This window comes from Melospiza melodia, chromosome 20 (genome assembly GCF_035770615.1).
Source record: "Melospiza melodia melodia isolate bMelMel2 chromosome 20, bMelMel2.pri, whole genome shotgun sequence".
In the NCBI taxonomy this organism is placed as follows: domain Eukaryota; kingdom Metazoa; phylum Chordata; class Aves; order Passeriformes; family Passerellidae; genus Melospiza; species Melospiza melodia.
Window position 1 is genome coordinate 12,422,696 of NC_086213.1, and position 21,064 is coordinate 12,443,759.

General features: G+C 46.4%; 2 protein-coding genes across 5 annotated transcripts in view; one reads left to right on the forward strand and one right to left on the reverse strand.

Annotated features, from left to right (window-relative positions):
• Positions 1–14: 14 nt before the first annotated feature.
• On the reverse strand, positions 15–10,939 carry LOC134427322 (calcium release-activated calcium channel protein 1). Its single transcript, XM_063173059.1, has 2 exons — positions 10,758–10,939; positions 15–3,277 (listed from the first exon to the last, which is right to left on the reverse strand). The coding sequence occupies exons 1-2, from the start codon at positions 10,869–10,871 to the stop codon at positions 2,711–2,713; spliced, it is 681 nt and encodes a 226-aa protein (XP_063029129.1). The 5' UTR covers positions 10,872–10,939; the 3' UTR covers positions 15–2,710.
• Positions 10,940–17,523: 6,584 nt separating this feature from the next.
• The window catches only part of KDM2B (lysine demethylase 2B), a 103,923-nt gene continuing 100,382 nt past the window's right edge, over positions 17,524–21,064 (forward strand). For 2 of the 4 annotated variants that reach the window (XM_063173065.1, XM_063173066.1), the window contains exons 1-2: positions 17,525–17,683; positions 18,787–18,931. In XM_063173065.1, the coding sequence (XP_063029135.1) occupies positions 17,633–17,683; positions 18,787–18,931 (196 nt within the window). In that variant the 5' untranslated portion in view covers positions 17,525–17,632. Of the gene's footprint in view, positions 17,684–18,243; positions 18,609–18,786; positions 18,932–21,064 lie in introns of those variants that run through there. The other 2 variants (XM_063173068.1, XM_063173067.1) reach the window with 2 other exon arrangements.

Sequence of the window (21,064 nt, forward strand, 5' to 3'; positions counted from 1 at the left end):
AAAAAATAATCCACAACAATTGAGTATATTTTATTTCATGAAAGTATTTTATACCCAAATAAGTGACATACAATAACCAATGTTTAAAATTATTGAGGTAAATGCCTAACACCATAGTTAGTATAAATAAGGGATAAAAAATTTTAAGTGCACTCAATGTTTAGATCCATGTGTTTGTGTCTGGTTACTGCCTGGGTACACAGTGACAAAGGTACCCAAGGTGTAACTTTCATGACCATTTCCACAGGTGGAAAACGACAAAAACATACTTGATATCATGGCTTAAAGTGCAGAAAATAGTCAGAAAATTAGCTGTAATAACAGTGCCATTAGCTCAGAGCCTACCAGCTTGAGAAAACTAAAAATACCCATGTCCCACTAGCTTCTAATTCTGTGTGTCTTAAACAACAAGAAAATCCCACATTTCTTAGTCACTTTGTAAAAGATCCACAAATCAAAGAAAAATTCATCTACTTATACAGAACAGCAAGGAATTTTACAAAATAAATTCAGAAAACTGTTTTTCTGGACTTCAAATTAGAACCATATAATTTCTAAATACAAAATTTACAGAAAGAAGTACAATTTTTACACCTGACCACACCCTTCCAATCAGTTGGTCTGGTGTGAATACCAGGTCAGGTTTTCTTCATTTAGTGGGGGATTTTAGGGGCCTGTTTTCCCAAGACAGAACTGATAAAGTTCTGTCTTGAATGGGAAAATACATTTTGTGGTTTGGAATGCTGCTTCCTTATTGCCTTTACTAAAGCAATGCTTCCAGTGCTCCATGAACAAACACCTGTGAGTTTGTAGCTACAATCCTCACCATCAGATTTACATCAGGAATAGAATATATTTGAAGCATGTAATGGCAGAGCTGAGAAAATCCAGTTTGGCCTCTGTATGCCAGGACTTTCACTTCAGAGGTGAGAACACCAAGTGGAAAGCTGCTTGCTGCTTGCTAACCACAACTGCTGCTGAAAAAAACAGAGACCAGCAGGTTGTTTTGCTTTTTTTTTTTTTATAGTTATGTTTTTAGAATACAAAGGCACCACTGGTGACCTTGTCAACACTTTGCACTGCAGTGCTGCTGACAGGAGAGATCAGCTCCCATCTGCTTCAGCAGTAACCACACTGCACCTGAACTCCACAGGCACTTGGTGCAGATTGCAAATATGCTGGAATAACCTGAGATGGAGCTTGGTGTGAGAGACCAGGTTCAGCCCAGGCTGTCAGGCACAGTTCACTGGACTGTCACAGTCCTCCTGTCTTATGGCAAAATCCCAGGGTTCTATTCCACAGGGATAGTCGTGACTAGTGATGGCTAAGTTTGGTTTTTTTTTCCCTTTGGCTTGTCTCAATTTGTGTTCAAAAAACAGCTTTTACCCATGAAAGCCCAAAGCTACTCTACAGAAGAACTGTGCTCCAAAAAAATTCATCTCCTAGACATAGCCAGAATTACTGAAGCAGCCCAGGACAACTGCTGGAATCTTTCCTGGGCAAACCTCTTATCTAGGAGACCAAATGGAGGTTTTTGCTCAGAGGAAATGAACAACACAGTAGCCTTGCTGTCACAGATGTGTCTGAAGGAAAGCAGCAGTATTAATTACAAATAACCTACTTTCATAAATAAATATACATCAAGTTGTCTTCCAGATCCTTTGGAAGCAAAAATGTATAATGAGTTATTAAATACAACACTTCAGCAAGGAGAAAACTTTTCTAAACAAGGAAGACCAAGGCATAGCTAATTACTTGGGAATCCAACACAGAGAAAGCACCTTTTGCTGCTTGCTTCTGAGGATTTATTAAAAATATTTTTTCAGTATAAAAGTATAAAATAATTACTACTTTGGCTTGGAAAAGAAACAGCAGTGGTTCTGATTTTCAAGCAAAAAAATTATCCAGTGATAATTTCCATCTAGTTCCTTCTTTTTAAAAAAGGATTCTTCAAAGAGAAACAGGCAAATCTATCTCTCCAGATAATATGTGCCAGCTCATGAGAACTTTAAAAAACAGTTATTGCTTTTATTTTCTTCCATGGAAGAGAAGAGTCGAGTCTCATTCCTACTCATGTGGCCACACCACATTGCAGTAAGTCTAGTCCTGGGTGTTTAGCAAGTTACAAAATGTGTAAGTGCCACAGGAAAAGGCACTGGAGAAATCAGCAAAGTAATAATTACTTGGCAGCAAAACATACTGGGGAAAGTGCTGGGAAAGCTTTCACTCCTACCATCTGTCAGGCTTTCCAGGGAGAGCAGCGCTAGCGCTGAAACCGAGTGCTAATTGCTGCATGTCCCAAGTAATTTGTATCATGCCATGCAATATGGATAGGACAAGCAGTATCTTCTAGTAAATGCCAACATCAGATAAACAGAGAAAAAAAATCCACAACTTCTCTATCCATTCCTAACAAATACCCAAATGTACAATGTTATTTTCCATGTATTTATACAGCCACCATTCAGCACTAACGAGAAAGATGCGAGACAGTGTTCACAGGAGGAGGGCTGCACACGCAGTGCAATCACACCCCACCATCCATTCCTTCAGACAGCAAAACTTGTATGAAAGGAACATTTTTTCCCTCTCTAAAGGGTTAGAACAATATTTATAATTATTCTTTAAACAGTAATCAGCAGTTCAACCAGTTCATCCACAGGGAGTCACCATAAAGCAGAAGAGTGGGTTAATTTTCTTAAGCACAGGTTTACACAAAATTGGTGACAGCTGAGGTGACAGCATCACCTCTGTGATCCAGTTGATCCTGGAGCCGTGCAAATTCAGCAAGTTCATTGAGTTCCTGAAATTGCCTGTCTGTTTTGTGGCTCACCAGGGACCGGTAGAAGTGGACTGCAAACACAATGAAAATCAATCCAAAGGGCACCATGATGGACGTGGATGCAATGGCTGCTGCCTGCCCTGATGTGATGGTAGAACTGTTGCTCTGTGGGGTGTTGTCAGTTTTCTTCTTTAAAGGAAGGAACTTGACCCAGCACAGTAACACCACTTCTGCAAGAAAGAGCAAAGTCCCAATGACAGTGGAGAAGGCCCAGGCGAGCTCAATGTGCCGGTGCATGCGCTCGTGAGGAGATTCCTTGACAGAGTTGAGGTTATGCACATTGCTAACAGCCTCTATGTTTGGAAGGATGCAGGTACTTATCATGAGTGCAAAAAGGTGAACTGCAACGAGCACAGTAGTGCAGGCACTAAAGGCTATCAAGAGCCCCTGAGGATAGTCGTGGTCTGGGTCAAGCTGAACTTCCACCATAGCCACCTGAAAAGGAAGAGGGAGAGAGATGCAGTTACCTACAGCTTATATTATTTGACCATAGGTTATTCAAGGTTTGCACCATGTTTCTGGAAGATCATCTGATAAAAACAAAGTAAGTCTGTATTTACATTTCCTTCATGTCAATCTGCATCCTCTTCATTAGGTCCAAATTTAGGTCTGAGCTATCACTGTTTTCATACTTACTGTTCTGTTGTAGAGCAAACCCACAACCACCTTGCCACCTTCAGCTCATGCCAGCAAAGCATCCTTGGACTTCCTAAGTGAAATATTTCTTCTTTTGTGTTATATTGGAGACACAGCTTTTGATCTTTACTTATGAAGTACTTGAAGTATCTGTGAAAGGCTGTGAAGGCAGGGGACTGCCTGAAACAACCTCGGTGGTCCTTTCTCCTTGGATGTTTGGGTTTAAGTTCTAAAGTGCAGAAACCTTTCACGAGAAAGATCCCCTTTCCATGGGGCTCTCAGCTATATTCTTTCACTCAAGTATTTAAATGCACTCTGGAACACAGATTCAAAATCTGAGTCTTCAAATGCCCATGGCAGCCAAGCAAGCCTGTTGGAGGCTAGAGGAAAGGCATCTCCAGAAAAGATAACACAATGCTCCCAGGCATCACTGCTCCCCCAAAGATGAGGCTACTCATGAAGATGTTCCAGCCCTCTACTACCACATGCAGCCATGACCTTCTTGTAACCTTAGATCTCATGCATGCCTGTGCCTAAGGAGTACAAAAATCAGATTAAATAACAGCCCTAGGAAGCTCATAAAACCAGCTGGAATAATTCTGACAAATAAAATTAATTAGAATGCCTTTTAGCTGGTTTTAAAACTGCCAGGTGGTTTTGTGCATATGTGCAATTGATGAGTGACATTAATCCCAACAGCTCTCCTAAAATGATCTTTCCTGATAAATTTGCCTTTGAGACAAAGGATAGTTCCAAAGAGGGAATAATGCACAAAGGTCCCTACATTCAGTGCTCTTTCTCAACTCATTAAACAGACAAAATACAGGTAAAATGCAGAGGAAGAAACCTGACAGTAATCTGAAATATAAGCACATCAAGCAGATAGGAAGAAAGATCCATGGGTAATAGAGGTGCAGGGAGGCATGGAAACCAGGGCTCAAAGACAGCTGCAAAAGCAGCAGGAACATTCAACCCTCACTATTTTGCAAGAGCTGAGCCAAGCTGACCCAGTCCTGGATCCCACCTTACCCATGTTCCAGGACAGCAGAACTCTGAATCACCAATGCTCCCAGTACATTAAGGCAACCCAGGGTTTTGCTCAGACATGTTCCAACAGGCATTCGAGGCCATTTGCCAATTGTTTAATTCCTTTATTGAAAGCTTTTATTGCCATAAGCCTAACAACCCAGCCAACTAGCAAGCAGTTTCCAAGTGTTCTGAAATTATATTAATGCATATACAGTCCTTGCTCGAGGATTTAAAAATACCATTTTTCAGCTGTGGGAAACTTCATGATTGAGAGGATAAACATTTGCTTGTCAGGTCTCTGTTCTGCAGGATTGCTTGTTAAGTCTCACTGTACTTGTGGGATGTTGGGCTTCCTGTGTTTTTCACAGAACAATTGCAATCCTTCACCACTGAGGATTCATTTTCATACTTAAAGATTTTTCTTGTAAGTCTTCTGCTGTGCCTAGACTCAAAGCCATCCAGCATGACAAGACACTTTAATCCTTCATCCTAGTTCTGAGTGTAACATAAACATGGCACTAAAGAGCTTCACGAGATGAAGACTTTATTTTATTTTAAGAACTGATTGTATTTAGTTTGCCAAACATTGAAGACATTTGATATTTCCATTTATCAACGCCTCCATACTAATGAAATCAAGCATCTGATTTTGAGCTCCTTGTGTTCATATGTGGCAGAGTAGCCCCAGCCTGACCCATAAGCAAAAAATCAGTTCATGTTTTCTGTCTCCTCAAACTCTCAGCAAAGCTAACTTGGGAACTCTTTCAATGTAAACTAGCAGAAAAACTGCCAACTCTTTTCAACTCCGAGTTTCCTTCCTGAGCCAAGCTTGAGCCAGGCACCTAAAACAAAAAGTTTCATTTTTCACCATGAGGGCCTGTGCCTGTTTTCTAACAGAGACACAAAGTGTCAGAAGTTCTTCCCTCCTTTGTTCATGCTGCAATTTCAAAATAAACAGATCACAACTGCTCTTGTAAAGCAATACCTGCAGGAACAGGGCCCTGATGAGGTCACCTGATGTGATCCAAATTCACACAAAGCCTGAACTCACAGGTACATGCCAACGTTGCAGGCAGGACATGTTCCTGCTCTGCTTGTTCAGAGGAGCTGCTCAGGGCAGGAACTGTCGTCAGTGGCTGCACACTTTCCAATACAACACTTTCAGCACTTTATCCTTCACCACTTTCAAAGCTTCTCTGAACACTTGCTGCAGATTTGACCGTGCAGCTGCTGAGCTGCAAGTGCCCTGCCTTGCTGCGTAATCACAGTGTAACGTGGGCTGAAGACACCTCAAGAGGTCATCTGGGCTAATCCCTGCTTCAAAGAAGAGCTAACTTTAACTTCAGATCATCCTACAGATATGACTGACAGATTTACTACGGCTCTTGACAAAGCTGTACATCTGAAGTACAGCTTCTTGACAAAACTAAAGGACTCATGACATCAGGACACAAGACTGAATCTCTCATAAGCCTAAAAATGGTGGGCATTCAGATGTTTTGAGAAGATAACTGAATTTTGGCACATAACTCTGTTAAGCCTTTAACAGTCCTGGATTTCAGAGTCACAGCAGCCTGATTACAACCATATTGCAGGAAAATTAACGATTTGCCCTCTAGAAAAATCTGCACTTCAACTTCTATTCAAGTTCAGTATACTGACCAAGTTCATTTCACTTACTTATTCATAAGGCTCCCATGTCTTATTAGACCAGAGGGGCTTAAATAAAGCCCCTGCTCTTGAATTAAAATCACAGGCTTACATTTTTTTCAGATCAGTAGACAGTGCTGTAGAGAAAAGGAAACAAAATGCCTTATCTCAAGTAAATCTGTATTATCTATGAGCTATTATTTATCATTTACTTCCTTCCCTTCCCCACAAAGATGCCTCTGAGCTCAGGCTGGTGGGAATATAACCCTGAACTGGGACTGCTTCTTGTACAGTCTAGCACATCAGGAATGGCTAAAAAGAAAGCTGTGTTGATCAAACATCACAACTGCATTTTTGAGGCCCATCCATCATTGCTTGGCTATGGGTGGGACCCCAGAGGAAACTCAATAATGAGCTGAGTGTCAGAGCATCACTGGGAATCAGCTCCTCTGGCTGGCTCCCTGTTTTCATGACAGTACAATTCACTCCAGAGACAGAGGCACAGAGCCAGGCTCTCACAGACTGTCTGCACCATTCATAAAGAGTTATAAACAACTCATACAGAGGCTCTGTATGAGCCAGAAGAACTCACCGGAAATTAAAAGCAGATAAGTCAAAATAATGATCTTATTTACTGGTTTCATACAGAAGGGAAACTAAGCATCATTCATCCATTAGTCCAGGATTTTGACTCTGCAGATTATTGTTTGCTGCAGAATGGCAAAACACATTAATATTTGCTGATGCTGACACTGGAATACAAATACAGGATCTCACTTTATTTTGCTAGCAAACATGAAAAGGCAATACCCGTGTGATTGGAGCAAATGCATCTTGAGGAGGTAATTCTTCTACACAGTGTAACTTACAGCAAATCCATTTAGTAAATGCAAGTTCAGATTATCCAGAGGCTCAGTATCCTCTTTACATCCTCCAAACTACAGCAGCCACCCACAGCTGCTCCAAGGCAGAGCAGCAGGAGCCCAAACACTCCACACTGCCTGCCTTGCTCAACTGTAACAGAGACAGGGACGGCAAAGGAGGCACAAAACTTCCATTTTGTCACTGGAACAGAAGAAACCTTTTGCATGGGGAAGATTCTCCAGCACAGCTGTAACCTGTAAGTGCAGCAGTGTTACAGAAGGTTAAGTGGAAGCAGAAGCCACAAAACTGGGCCTGTAACTCTTCCCTGCAGGTTACAAAATGCCATTGTTTCATGCTATTCTACCAGCAATCAGCTAAATACCACTTAATAACTTCTACAGAGACTGTTTTAGAATTTAGAACGGCCAAGTGACCTTTACTAGACAAAGACACCTGTACAGCTGACACCAGTGGCCCCAGGTCACACCTACCCTTATCTCAGCACCAACTGTTTTTATGGAAATCAATTTCATAAATATTTATCTCTGCAGTCAGTCTTCTGCAGAACATGACTGAAGCTGTCTTCAGGAGACCATACTGCCATATTTCAAAGGCAAGAGTTGACAGTTCTTTGATGATAGTCAATACTTGAAGCATATCTACCCCATCTAGACAAAGCCCAGCCAGCTTGGACCATAGAGGTATTTAAAAGAAAACAGCTTGCTGGTAAATATCAACCTCTGAATCCTACATATAAGGAAGCCAACCACAGTGTATAATTCAGTCCCATAGTTCTGACTCAGTTATTTCCACAAAGCTGTTAATTGGTGGCAGGAGGAGATGTGGAGTTCTCTGGTTTTATAACTAGTGGCATTTAACAACTTTCCTATGGTTTCTGATTCCCATATTGTACAATTGTCATGCTACTGTGTTATGGATCCTTGGTGACAAAATGATGCCAACAAGTCAGAATAACTGTTCAGACAAAAATAACCTGCCAGCAGGCTCTTCACTGTAAAAAATAAAAACAGATAAGGCCAAGCATGAGAGGCAAGATCATGCAACAATATCTGGGTTATAATACAGAAATGAGAAATATCTGATGCCCCCACCAGTGTATGGAATGAATCCTCCATTCTTTAATGCACTACACATCCCCTACAATCTACAATTTCTTTCTCTACCATTAACAGTTTGGGGGATTGATACTACTAGCTGGCTCCATAAACTGGAAAAGTGTACTAAATGAGGTTATAAACTTTATGGATTTTCCCTCAGACATATGGCACTGGATGACAGCATCCATGGAAACCTGAGTGAAGGAAATACTCAGGTTCACTGGGGGAGCTCAGCTCTCACATCAGTTGCCATCACCAGGCCCTGCAACTGTTTCTGAAGCTCACACACGGTAGCAAATCCTGATGTGAAGCTCTGAAGCAAAACTTACTGTAAAACAGGTTTTTAATGTTCTCTCAGGAAACATAACACTTCAGGGTTTGAAACCTGCTGAGTATTTCACACTGCACCTCAGCGACCCCAGCAATGCCTTTGGCATGCCTCATTCCAGCAGGGCACATCACCAATCCTGAGGGAATCAACCTTGCAAAATGGCTGCAGCTAGACATAAAAATAGTCCATGGAAAGGGAGCAGTTCAACGGGGATAAACTCAGCTTCTACTCGAGGATGCAAGCACTCTTTAATCAAAGAGCAAGGATCAATGGGGCTGGCATGGAAACCAGCGCGTTCCTCCTCTGACAATTCCCCAATTCACTGGGTGGTCCTGGATGTGTCACTTAAGCTCTTTCTTCCTTGCCTGATAAGGAAAGGAGAGGAACAATGACCCTGCATTTCTGTTGCCAGCTCTGATCCAAGCCTAGAATGTATTTCAGCAGTTCGAATATCAAGTGCCAAAGAACTGCACTCAGTAAACAATGCACAGGGTGACAGAACAGCCCAGTTTTTCGAGGCAGAGGAACAACTCTTAAAGATCAGCAAAGTTTTTAAAAGACATCTAAAAATACTCGAAAGTTAACTCAGGTCTTCTGAACCAAGATTAGGAAGTCTTAGCTAGAGGACTGGGACTAGGTCTGTCAGTGCAAAAGCAAAGACACTACGGGTGGATTTCCATGCTGAACTTATTAAAGGAAGAAAAATAAGTGGATTTTTCTCTTTGGAAAAACTTAAATATGAACGTTTACATGTAACATTCCTGGCAATTAGGGATTTTCTTACTTGGAACGAATTTCCAGAAATACCTTAAGCAACAAATTCATAAGCAGCAGTTTTCAACAGCAGGAGACTGAACCCCTGGAATTCTAGAGAACTGAATTAAGGAACAAGTAGAAGCCTCACCTCATACCTCCACGAATTTTGAGTCCTCATACCATGTAGTTAGAGAAAAACCAAAGAATTCAAGACGTTAAGTATGACCTTAAACCCACAGCATTTACATTGAGATGCGACCTCCCTTAGAGGAAAATTTATAAACCCCAACAAACAGATTTTTCCCCACGTTCTCTCTCGATGTAAAGAGCTGACTCAAGCAGCCACAAAGCGCTCCGAGAGGCAGAACGGGAGCTCAGCAAGGAGAAGCCACGATCCGAGCGGCGTGTGAGCTGCAGCCGGAGAAGCGCGACCAGAGCCGCCCGTCAGTCACGGGCAGCGCTCCGCCGCCTCCCCAGAGCTGCGCGCTGTTTTTAGCCAGCGAAGGAGGACACTGACATTTATTTGACCGTCAGCAGGCTGCTGTGTTTTCCAACAGCATCACTGGAACAATGGCTCTGGAAAGGAGCAGATTTAACCGCTGAAAATACTCGGTTTGTTAACAGCGGGGCAAAAAAAAATCAAAATAAAGTAAGTCAGAGGAGTGAAATAGCGAATTTATGAACCGTGAAGCATTTTTAACAGCTGAATAAGGGGGCTGAGGGCAGTTTGCAGCTTTGCATGTCAGATGTCTGGGCAGATGAGGAAGTCTGTGAGTTACTGTATTTCAAATTATTCGGAACTTTCGCATGTGACATAATTCGGGTACCTAGACTGCGCTTCACATCAAACTCGAAAGAAAACACATACGAATAAAAGCGTTTCTAAACAACGCACAAAATTCCAAACCAAGTAAAATCAAGTTTTCCTTAAATAAAAACTAGAAACCTCGCAACTGCAAAGGACTGATGATGGATGAGCCTGAGCGGCACCACAAACTTTAATCGGCTGTTATTTCTTAGTTTATTTAAAAGCAGCTGCAGCGCAACAGCTGCCCCTGCCCTCGCTGGGAGAGGAGCGGGATGGAAACGCCGCAAGCGGAGCAGCGTGCGGGGCTCCGTGCGCGGCCCTCGGCTCCCGGCACCGGAACACGGCGCGGTGACCGCGCACCCGGCGAGCTGCCCACGGCACACGCGGCTTCTGCGGTCCCGAGCATCCTCCACGGGCTAAACACGTAACAATCAACTAAATCTTGCATTATCTGGCGGAGATAAAAGCCAAGAGGCGGCTCTGAGCTCGTGCCGGGACGCGCTCCAAAACAAACGCGCTACCGAAGCTGCCGAGCTGCCGGGAGCGCTGCGCGGGGCGGGCCGGGCGCTCCGGGGCGGCGGCAGCAGCAGCGCCCGCCCCGCTCCCCGCCGGGCCCGGGCCCCCCGTGCTCACCGCAGCACGCTCCGGCGGGAGAAGCAGAAGCGGCGGCAGCGCTCCCGGCCCGTGCCACCCCCCGCCCGCCGCGCCAGGCCGGGCGCTCACCATGGCGAAGCCGGAGAGCAGCGCGGAGGTGCGGCTGGAGGCTTTCAGCTTGGCTCGGCTCAGGTAGAGCTTCCGCCAGGACAGCGCCTGCATCGAGTGCTCGTTCAGGCTCATGGGCTCGGGGCGGAGGAGCGGAGCGGAGCGGAGCGAGGCGGAGCGGGGCCGGCGGGCGGTGGCGGCGCTTTCCGGCGGAGCGGGCCCGGCCGCGCTAACACCCCATGGCGGCAGCGCGGCTCTGCCGCCCCGGGGCCGCGCCCGCCGCGCGCCCCGCGAGCCTGCGCGCCCCGCCCCGGGCCCGCCCTGCCGCCTCCCATTGGTCCGCGCCGCCAGGCCCCGCCCTCGGCCCCGCCCCGCCGCTTCCCGGCAGCCCCGAGCCTCAGCCCGGGCGGGCGCTGTGCCCCGCGCGCCACCCGCCGCCAGGGGGCGCCACGGCGGGAGAGCCGCGGGCCCTGAGGGCGCTGAGGGCCCGGCGGGGCTGTGGGGCCGAACCCCGCCCGAGCCCCTCCCCGAGCCCCCGCCGCCTTCCCCGGGTGAGCAGCTCGGCCCGAGTGCCGCTGACAGGAATCTGCAGTTTCCGGTGGGTTTGTGCCCCTCAGCCCAGTGCCCGAGCCCCTGCGCTCCCCAGGGCGGACCCGATCCCTCAGAACGTCCCTCAGAACAAAGCACAAAGCTCTGCCTCAACCTCTTCCTTCTGTAGTGCCCCGTCCTAAAATGCTTCAACATCCAACCTACACCTGTCCAGACCGGACACAACATGCGGATCCAGACCGGTTAGAACAACCACCCTCTCTTCTAATTAAAACTGCCCCAGCTAACCCTTTGTCACGTAGTTCAGGTTTTTCACAACATTTCGTAGGCCCAGAGCTCTTGATAAGCCTGCCTTTATCAGCAAGCACTTGATAAGGTTGATTAAGCAGAACATTTCAACATCTACACATGCCAGTGTTGAAAGATTTTTTATTACCAGGTTCACATACACTCTGTAAATCATAATTTATTCTTTCTGTGTTTTTCAGAGGAAAAATTGAGGCATAGAGCAGAACTCCCTGGTGAATGCTTGGCAGAGTTCTGGAGGTGATTTCTGAAAAGGTGAGGTAATACATTGCTTGTGCCACATCACGTTTGTGCATCAGGAGACTTAAGGGATATGTAAGAAACAAACTTGTTGCTATCAATTTGAATTCAAGAAAAATAGGACTTTAACAATATAAATAATACTCGACAAGGATACTTTTACTATTAAGAGGCACATGGATGGTCACCTAGGAGATGAATCCACGCTGGTTCCATTAGCAATCAAAAGCATCGTTAGTTTGTATTGTTTTGACATTTTCCACCTTATTTACAAGTAGGAAAATCACGGCATATTGTCTTTAACATTTTTGCTTTGTTCTTCACACCTTTCTGATTTGCAAGATCTTTCACTTCCTTAAGCACAACAAAGGGAACGACAATCAATACCAACAAGGTCACTTGATGCTTTTCATGTACAAGGCATTCTTTTTAAAAAGATGTAGTGAAAACATTCAAGAAAAATAATCGTAAGGATTTGAAGTCTTCAGAGACATTGCCTGTACCACGTAGATTTGATCTCATTCCTTCTCAGGAAATAACAGCCCTCTTGTTATAAACAACTTCGGGTGAGATTTTTATCTACAGGGGCATTAAAACACCTCAGTAGAAGAATGAGTTTGACTTTGTCTTTCCATAAAAGCCTCTGCTTTTATCACAAACTCCACAGAATTTTGGCCACAATCTTTCTCTTTTTTCTCTCTACTGCTGTGTAGGATCCATTTGAGTGGAAGTCCAGCATAAGTTAAAATTTGGCAGTGTTAGGTTTATGGTTAGACTTGATCATCCTAAATTTTTTCCCAACTTAAATGAGTCTGTGATTATAAAACACTACTCTTTCTTTGGTGTGCTTTAATTATTAACCCCCTCCTCAAAAAAAACCAGAACAGACCACCCCGCAATCAACATTCTCTATGTCTCCCACTGGTGCCTAGGGCTAAGAGCAAACCAATTGGGATTTATCATTTTTTTATCACTTTTTTCTTGGGAGATATGATAACCCTTAAAAACAGTAACTAGAACTTCCTTCACATCTCAGAAAAACATTTAAGTCTCTATCCTCTGGAATTATATACTTAAAAATATTTTGCATTGCTGCTCGTAAGCTATGACCAATGTTTATGTACATGTACATAACCAGTGTGGATTGTTCACTATTTCTTCTTGTTTCTGTGCAAAATTATGGTTGAACTGTCACATCATGAGGGAGTACTACTGCACTAGGTCTTGACCTGTTCCCTAAAATCAGATTTCTCTGAAAAAAGAACCACCTGCAAGAGACATACATCTGACAAGGATTCAAGTGTCTTTCTAAATAATTGTATTAAAACAGACTCTTTGAACTCACTGTTCCTCTATTTTCCTGTCCATCACTCTTATTCCTATTTATTGGAAAGGGCTTTAAAAGATACAACAACATTAAACACTGAGGTTCTGCTGAGTCTGTATTTCATTCAGAGAAACAGTATGAAAAGGACCTGGAGAATCAGCAAAGGCATTTCATCTCATGCCCTTTTCCAAACCAGACCCATGTGTCATTTTGAGATTCCAAGCCTCAGTGTTGTAGCTTTGAAATAAACATTCCTTTCCTGTAAGATAGAAAAGAAAAATCAATTTGTTAAACAGAAAAAATGCATTAAGGATCAACATGAGGACCACAGCACTGCACCTTTTCCCTCTGTCCATTTTACAGCTCCATCTGAGGGACAAACTAAACAGGATAAATTATTTCCAACTCTATCACTCATTATGACACACCTCTACACTGCCACTCCGGAGTGAGCTGAAACTAAAAGAGTCAGCCATGCTTAATTAACTCTTAGAAATGCTTCAGGGAGTTCTTCTGAAGTCCCGCCGGGGCTCAGGGCCGGGGTTTGCTGTCACCTGTGACCCGTGCAATTGCAGAAGGCCACCAAAAGGGTGTGTCCTGCCCTCTCCCTTCATCTCAGCCCTCTGCAGCCTGTGCATCGCGCCCATCAAATGGCTGCAGAACTTCACTGGATTGTCCTGATGAAATATTATTTTGTTTTTCTTAATGGCTGAGTTTGCTGCCGGATCGGGTCACTGCACTGACTGTCCCCGTGGCTGCAGCACCACCAGACCCAAAGCAGGAGAAGTGAGGGATGAACATGCAGGAGAAAGGGAACGGGCCCTTTCAGCAGCAGGCTGTTATTACCCCTAATTAGAGGTAATGTCAACCCGTTCTCTGGATCATTTATGCATGAACACAATCGGAGCAGGTGGCAGAAGTCCAAGTTTCTTTCCAGAAAGCCCTGAGAAATCTGTACACTGTCACAAGGATACTCACAGTTCTTTTTTTCTGCTAAAAATGTACTTCTGTATTTTCTGTAGGAGGCTGAATGGGCTGGCTGAGTACCCTGTGATTAATGTGATCCGGTGCTGAGCACACCGAGGTGCTGCCCTGGCAGAGCAGCTCTGCTAGAACGGATCTCCAGCTTCTCATGCAAATCAGCACTTCCATTTGTTCCTGTTACTGCACCCAACCAAATCAAGCCACCACAAAGTGGAAGTCATGGTAGATCTGAATTAAAAACAACACATTTCAACTTGCAAAGGCAAATACAAGTTTGCCAGCAGTCCCAGGGAGGTTAAGGGAAACATCTTTGCAAATCTCATCTACAGCAGAGCTTAACATTTAGTTGATGGAATTTCTGCAGGGGAAAGATTTTGATCTACCATGTCTAGAAAAATTGTATTTCAGCTTCCTTCATAAAACAGAGAAATACTTAAATATCTCATCTTCCATCCTAACTCAAGGTAAAGAAAGTACAGAATGGTAGATCTTACAGGATAAGCACTGTTTGAAAAAATGGTTTAAGATCAGTCCAGTCCATTCTGTGCAATGGGAACTAACTGTTCTGAAGCTCAGTGGGGTGAAATGATCCCATGCCTTCATAGAGCCTTCCCTAGCAGAGAACTTCAGCTCTGGTTTCAGCATGAGCCCTGCAGTACAACATTAATTAAATGACAGCTCCCAGTTCCGAGCTAACGAGGTCAGGATCCAGCGCCTTGGCATGATTAGATCTTAAATAATTTAAGCTACATTAACATCCAGCAAAAAAAAGTTTTAGTGTTTTTTTCAGAGTTCAGCCCAGCCACTTTCTCAGTGACCACCACTCCCTTTCCACAGCTGATGCTGTGGTTTTGACACTACATCACAGTGTCAGAAAAGCAGAGCATTTTGATGTGTTTTTCCCATATTTCTGACGGTGAAGAAGGCCAGGCTTGTGTCAGCCCTGGGATGTCCCATCCAGGCACTGCCTGAAGGGGCCCAGCTCTGGGCACTGTTGGGAAACAGTGCCATGATCTGCTCAGAGGGAAAACCAGCCCCAACCCTCACCAGCCAGCACTAAGCATGGGAATTTAATATTGCTTCTAAATGTTTTTATCCTGTCTAATGCAGCTGTGGATATGGATAGTCTCATCGTCCACAACCTACACATTTCCCCTCCCCTTTTTTTTCCCCAGGTCTTTTAAGTTTGGGATAAGTTTTTTGTTATTGACACAGATTATTTCCATGGTATAATGAACTGTAGCTGAGTAGGTATAATTTCTGTCTTAAAACAAGCTTTAAAAAGTGTCTTCTATTTTTGGAGATCTATAGATAGAAACTGTGTTGTTTCTGAAACATTTACTTCCACACTTCCATAATGTGCTCTGATGTTTCCAGGTGTATGTGATGGATACAGCCTTGGTGGGTTTGCTTGATACACCAAGAGTCTCAGATTGTCCATGTCCAAAAAAAATATTTAGAAAAATGAGTTGATTTTCTTTTATGTCTCTGTTCTGTCTCTTTTGGTAGACTTTTGCAGCATGGATGGATGATGTGTTTTTTGTCTGATGATTCTCTAGTAACATCCATTTATCTTGTATTCTGACCTCAATCCTACAGATGTACACATGTATTTAATTTTAAGATTGAGTAATCTTGGCTGAAAGGTCGAGATATGTATATATCTCCTCAGGATTATGGATTAATAATGCACTTGCTCCAACAGACATCTGGAATCCACACTTCAATATATAGCCTATAAAACACTTCCATACCATAATAAAGTTCAATCATCTGCAAACACGGAGATGTTAGAGAAAGATTACATGATTTTTCAAGATTCTGCAAACAGTTCTTGGCAGAATCAGAAGGAGAAGCTTGCTGCCTTAAATCCTGTTAGGACTCCATCCTCTCCTGCCTTTATCCATGGATCATTAAAATAGGGATTGTTCCAAAGAGATCAGCGGCAAGGCCTGCAAAGTTGAATTTTAATGTGTTTTAAATTTTGCATTAACACTTAATATATTTCATATAATACCTAGGATGCTTAACTGATTGCAAAAAGCAAACCAGAGGAGCACTGCCAAAGCCATCAGCCCCGACCCTGGTCTGGGTATCCTTTGATGTTCCTTTCTTGGGGGATGTGGAGGGGAAGTAAAGGATGTCACTTCAGAGAGGAGCCATGCTGTGGAACCTGGGGGCTGTTCAAAACCTGCACTCTGACCCTGCTATTGCAATCAGATGGTCCCAATCCTTGCTCAGCATCAATTCAGAGTAGATGTTAGGGGGTGTTGTAGAAATGAGACCCGCCGATAGTTTTAGGAACTGCAGGATCTCCATCCTGCAGATTTTTTGTATCACCAGCTACTTTATGGCATTTTTTCCTTCTTTTTCATGCGATTTCTAACTACCTGTTGTACATGCATATTGCGAGAGCAATTTCGGTTTATTTGGCACCCGTTCAGCACTATTTACAATACATTCTGGATTTTGTGGCCGGCTCTCGCAGGGCACGTGGGCGCAGTGCCGGGAGCGGTGCCGGCCCCAGCCGGGTGCGCGTTCCGCGCCGAGCGGCACCGCACGTGTGCCGGAGGCACGGAGCGAAGCCACCGCCGCAATTCACCCAAGTCCGTGTACTATAAGATTATTTTCAAGTGTTTGCTGCATTAATTCGCCACTCCTCATTCCGGCTTTACGCCGTTGGGGTCGGGCATACTCGCGGAGCTCAAATTATCCCCGGTTAAGCAGAACCACTCAACTCTTCGGGCACATCCCGGGGGCTCCGGTGCCAACCCAGGGACCGTCCGCGCCTTTGTGGGGCCCCGTCCCCGTCCCCCCGCCGCCGCTCAGCGCCTGCGTGCCGCGCACTCGTGACCGAGCACCGCACGGCGAGGCCGGCGGCCAGCACAGCGCCGGTACCGCCCCGGTACCCGGCCAGCACAGCGCCGGTGCCGCTCCGGTATCCCACCCAGCCTCCCATCCCGGCCGGCCCAGCGCCGGTGCTGCCCCGGTACCCCGGCGAGCCCCCCCATCCCGAGCAGCAGAGCGCCGGTACCGCCCCGGTATCTCACCCAGCCCCCATCCCGGCCAGCCCAGCGCCGGTACCGCCTCGGTACCCCGGGGTTCCCCCCATCCCGGCCAGCCCAGCCCCGCCGCTGTGCCGTGCCCCCGGACATCAACCCCGCCCGCCCCGGGCAGCCCGGCCGGTACCGCGCCGTGTCCCCGGTCCGCCCCCCCGCCATCCCCCCGGCCCCGCCGCTGTTTACGTTCCGGGCACTGCGACGCCTGCGCCCCGCTCCGCACGCAGCGCCTGAACATGGTTCCTTAGGACTTTGCAAAAGGCATCGCCGCCGCCCCCCTCCCCTGCCCTCCCCCTTTCTCCCCCCCCCCCCCCCCAAAAAAAAGTCCTGGTGCAAAATTGCAAAACTTTAGCGAGCCCTGGATGGCTTTTGTTTTGCCTCCTCCCCATTTGGGCCAAATATGCAGGACAGGAACTGTTGACAAATAAGTGATGAAACTCTCAAAAAAAATGGAGGCAAAGAAAGACTCTGGAAGAAGATTGGTGTGTAGCTGGCTTCGGTCTCTTTCCTATTCGTGCCTTTTAATTGATTTTGCTTAATTGTTTGCAAAGGGAGAAATGCATGTGGGACGTAGGCAGCGGAGCGACTTAGTTTGCAAGAGCGCGGCTGAGGCAGCGGGGAAGGGGCGGAATGGAGCCGAGGGACGGGCAGGGTGGGACGATCATGGATCATTATTTTTTCCGGTGCGTGCGGGTTTGCGCTGATCCACCGCGCGTGTCCGCGGGGCTGCGGGGCGGGTTCGCAGGGCGAGAGCTGCCGGGAGAGGGGCAGAGCCGCCGCCGGCAACCGGTGCACCGGGCTGCCCCCGCTCCTCCGGGGACCTACCTTGTGCCGCTCCCGCCGCCTCCAGCCCCGTCTCCGCGCCCGCCGCAGCTTCCCCGGGGCAGCGTCACCGGCCTCGGCCGGGCCGGGCCTACATCCCCCGCCCTGGGCTCGGTGCTGCGGACCCCCGCGCTTTCGGCGTTGTGGAGCGTGCGGGGCGGCGGGGGGAGCGCGGGGGCTGCGCATCCATCGCGGCGTTACATAAAGCGATCTGGTTTTTAAATCGCCGCTTCCGGTGTGACTATGGAAACACTCGGATTATGTAAATACCGAAACCTGGATGCTGGGCATCAGATGCGAAGATTCGCCCCCCTTCCCTTCACCGGGGAATTAGCTCGTGTTCACGTACAATAATAATAATAATAATTAAAAGAATGATCGGGTCGTTAGCGAGCGTTTACCGCCGTTCAAGGGTTTTTACGGGACTGCAAAACGCTTCGGTGCTGTAGCTTGTGAATTGTCGGCGAGTTACGTGTCCCCCGCTCGCCTTCCAGCGCCAGCCCCTGCTCAGCAGCCCAAGTTTGAGTTTTCCTGAAGCCAAGCACCTGTTATTCCTGCCGAGTTCCGTGTCACGGGATGGAAAAGGTGCATACAGCGGGGTTGGAGCTTGTTTGGGTCCAGGTTTTGTTCAGTTCGTGTCTTGCCATCTTAATTATTTCCCCTAGAATCTGTTTATCAAACCGTTGTGCACGATCCATGTGCTTTCCTCGATTTTATCTTTTCCGGACAATGCTTTTTACTTTGGTTTTTGTGTCTTTTCTAGCGCTGCATCGGCCGAAGGCGGTACGATGAGAACGAGGACCTCTCGGACGTGGAGGAAATTGTCAGCATCAGGAGTTTCAATTTGGAAGAGAAATTAAAGAGTAAAATGTACCACGGGGATTTCGTGCATGCCATGGACGGCAAAGGTAACCCAGCCGGCCCGGGGCTGTCCGGCCGCGCTCGCCGCCGCCTCCACGTGCGGCTCCGCTCCGGCTTCGGATTTCGCGCCCGCGCCCCGGCCCGGGGATCCGGTGACGCTGCCGGCCCGAGGGGACCCGGGGGCGGCTGCTGGTGGGGCCCTGCAGCCCGGCCCGGCCCGGCGGTGCCCGGCCCGTTCCCCCGCACCCCGAGGGAGGCTGTGCCCCGGAGCGGTGCGGGATGAGCGCGGTGATCCGTGGCAGCTCCCCCGCCGTGCCCCCAGCCGGCACCGGGCTGGGCAGGAATCAGCTCCTGGCACGGGAGAGGCCGAAACCCCAGCCCCCACCTAGCCAGAGGTGATTCCTGCTCCCCCTCCGCCCCCTCCTGAATGCAGGACCCCTCTTGCGAAAGGGTGCGATTGATGAGCCCGTTCGCCAGGCTCGGAGACTTTAAAGTCAATAACTTCTTTGTGTGTCTATCATATATTAAATTACAGCGCTCCCCTCCCCAAAGCTCCTCGCTTTGCTGAGGTGCCTGGAATTCCGGAGGGTAAGCAGAGCCAGACAGCCCCGCTCTGGCGCACGGGGAAACGGGAGAGCTCTGCCCGGGAATCCGCGGGCCGGGGGGCTGCGGGTCACCTTTATTCACCGCTGTGCTGCTGACACGGATCCCTAATCCCACATGGCTATCGCCAAAACTCGGCCTGATGGAGCCTCTTTAGGATGGCTTTCTCAGGAAAGAACTTTTGGCTGTAATCCTCCTGAAATTGCTCTAGCTGTGTGGAACCACTAATCGAGTTTAGAAAATTTCCTTTTCTCCCCTAGGCTTAGTTTTGCATGAGCATTTTAAGCTCCTTTTAGAAAAGTTGATGTGGTGGAGAAATTAAATACCTATCTTACTTAGGAAGGTATTTGTTTAGGAGATAAGCTCAACCCTGACCCCTCTTCCTCCAAACAAAACACAAGCAACTATTTTTTAGCTGGAAAATGTTAATTAATTTTCCAGAAAATTAATTTGCATTCTACCCTCAGCTTCCAAACACTCCAGTGGTTGCCACTGCTCCATGCTAAGGATAGTACAATCCACATCTTCCCTGGCTTGGCAGCTCCAAAATCTCTGGGCAGCTCTCTCCTTTCTAGGGAACTTGAAAATAAATGAGTGTCTTTTGTTATTTTGTTGTGGTCTGTGTCGGCTTTGTTCAACCCCACAAGGGATTTAAATGCTTTGTTGGGGCATTAGGAAGAAAGGATCTGCCTTGCTATTTGCTCTGGTTTTATTTTTACTATTGGTTTACTTTTTTTCTCTATAAACCTAAGAGTTGAATTGAATCTGGTCGAAACAATGACAGTAGTATGTAAGAATAAAACAAGTTATATGAACACATGGAATTAGTTGGGCAATATTTTTTTTTCCTTTTCCATGTCCTTGTTTTTATTTTCAATGATAACTCATCTTGAAATGGTCTGAATTTTGGCTTGAAATGCAGTTTGTTGTAGCTACTTGTTGTCTAGCCTGCAAGGTTTCATAGGTGCCTCTGCTTCTTCCACCAACATTACTCCTGATGTTTGTTGACTTTCTGACTCGGATCAGTGTCTGTGAAAAGTCTCTGTAGTTTATTTATTTGCTTACCAAAAGGCAATAGCTTTAATGGGGATGCCTATGGGCAAGGATGACTTATTTAGCACAGAAATATTTACTGGGTAACCTTAGTTAAATGGAGGGTTCATTACACTTACTTTGACACTAGTGGCAATAAAGTTTCTGTAGTTTTAATGTTCCTGTAAATGGATAATTACAGTGCTCTGGTTTGGTAACTCTTAAGTAGGAACATTACATCCCTACTTGTCATAATTACTAACTGAATATAGCAAAGAAAAAGTAAAAATAGAGGGCAGTACATGTGCAGGCTTGGGAGTTTGGCCTCTGGCTCTCCTCTTGCTTTCAGTGTGGGTTTTAGAGCATAGAAACATCAGGAATAGCAGCTCAGGCTGAGGTGTTTGTGCTGGCCCAGGGAGTGTGGACAGCTGGAAGAGTCTTGGAGTTGAGCTGCACCAAGAGTGTGTGCCTGAATAAACTGCAGGGAGTGGGCTCTGGCTTGGGCAGGGCGTTCTGTAGTGCTGCACAGTCAAGCAGTGCTTTCC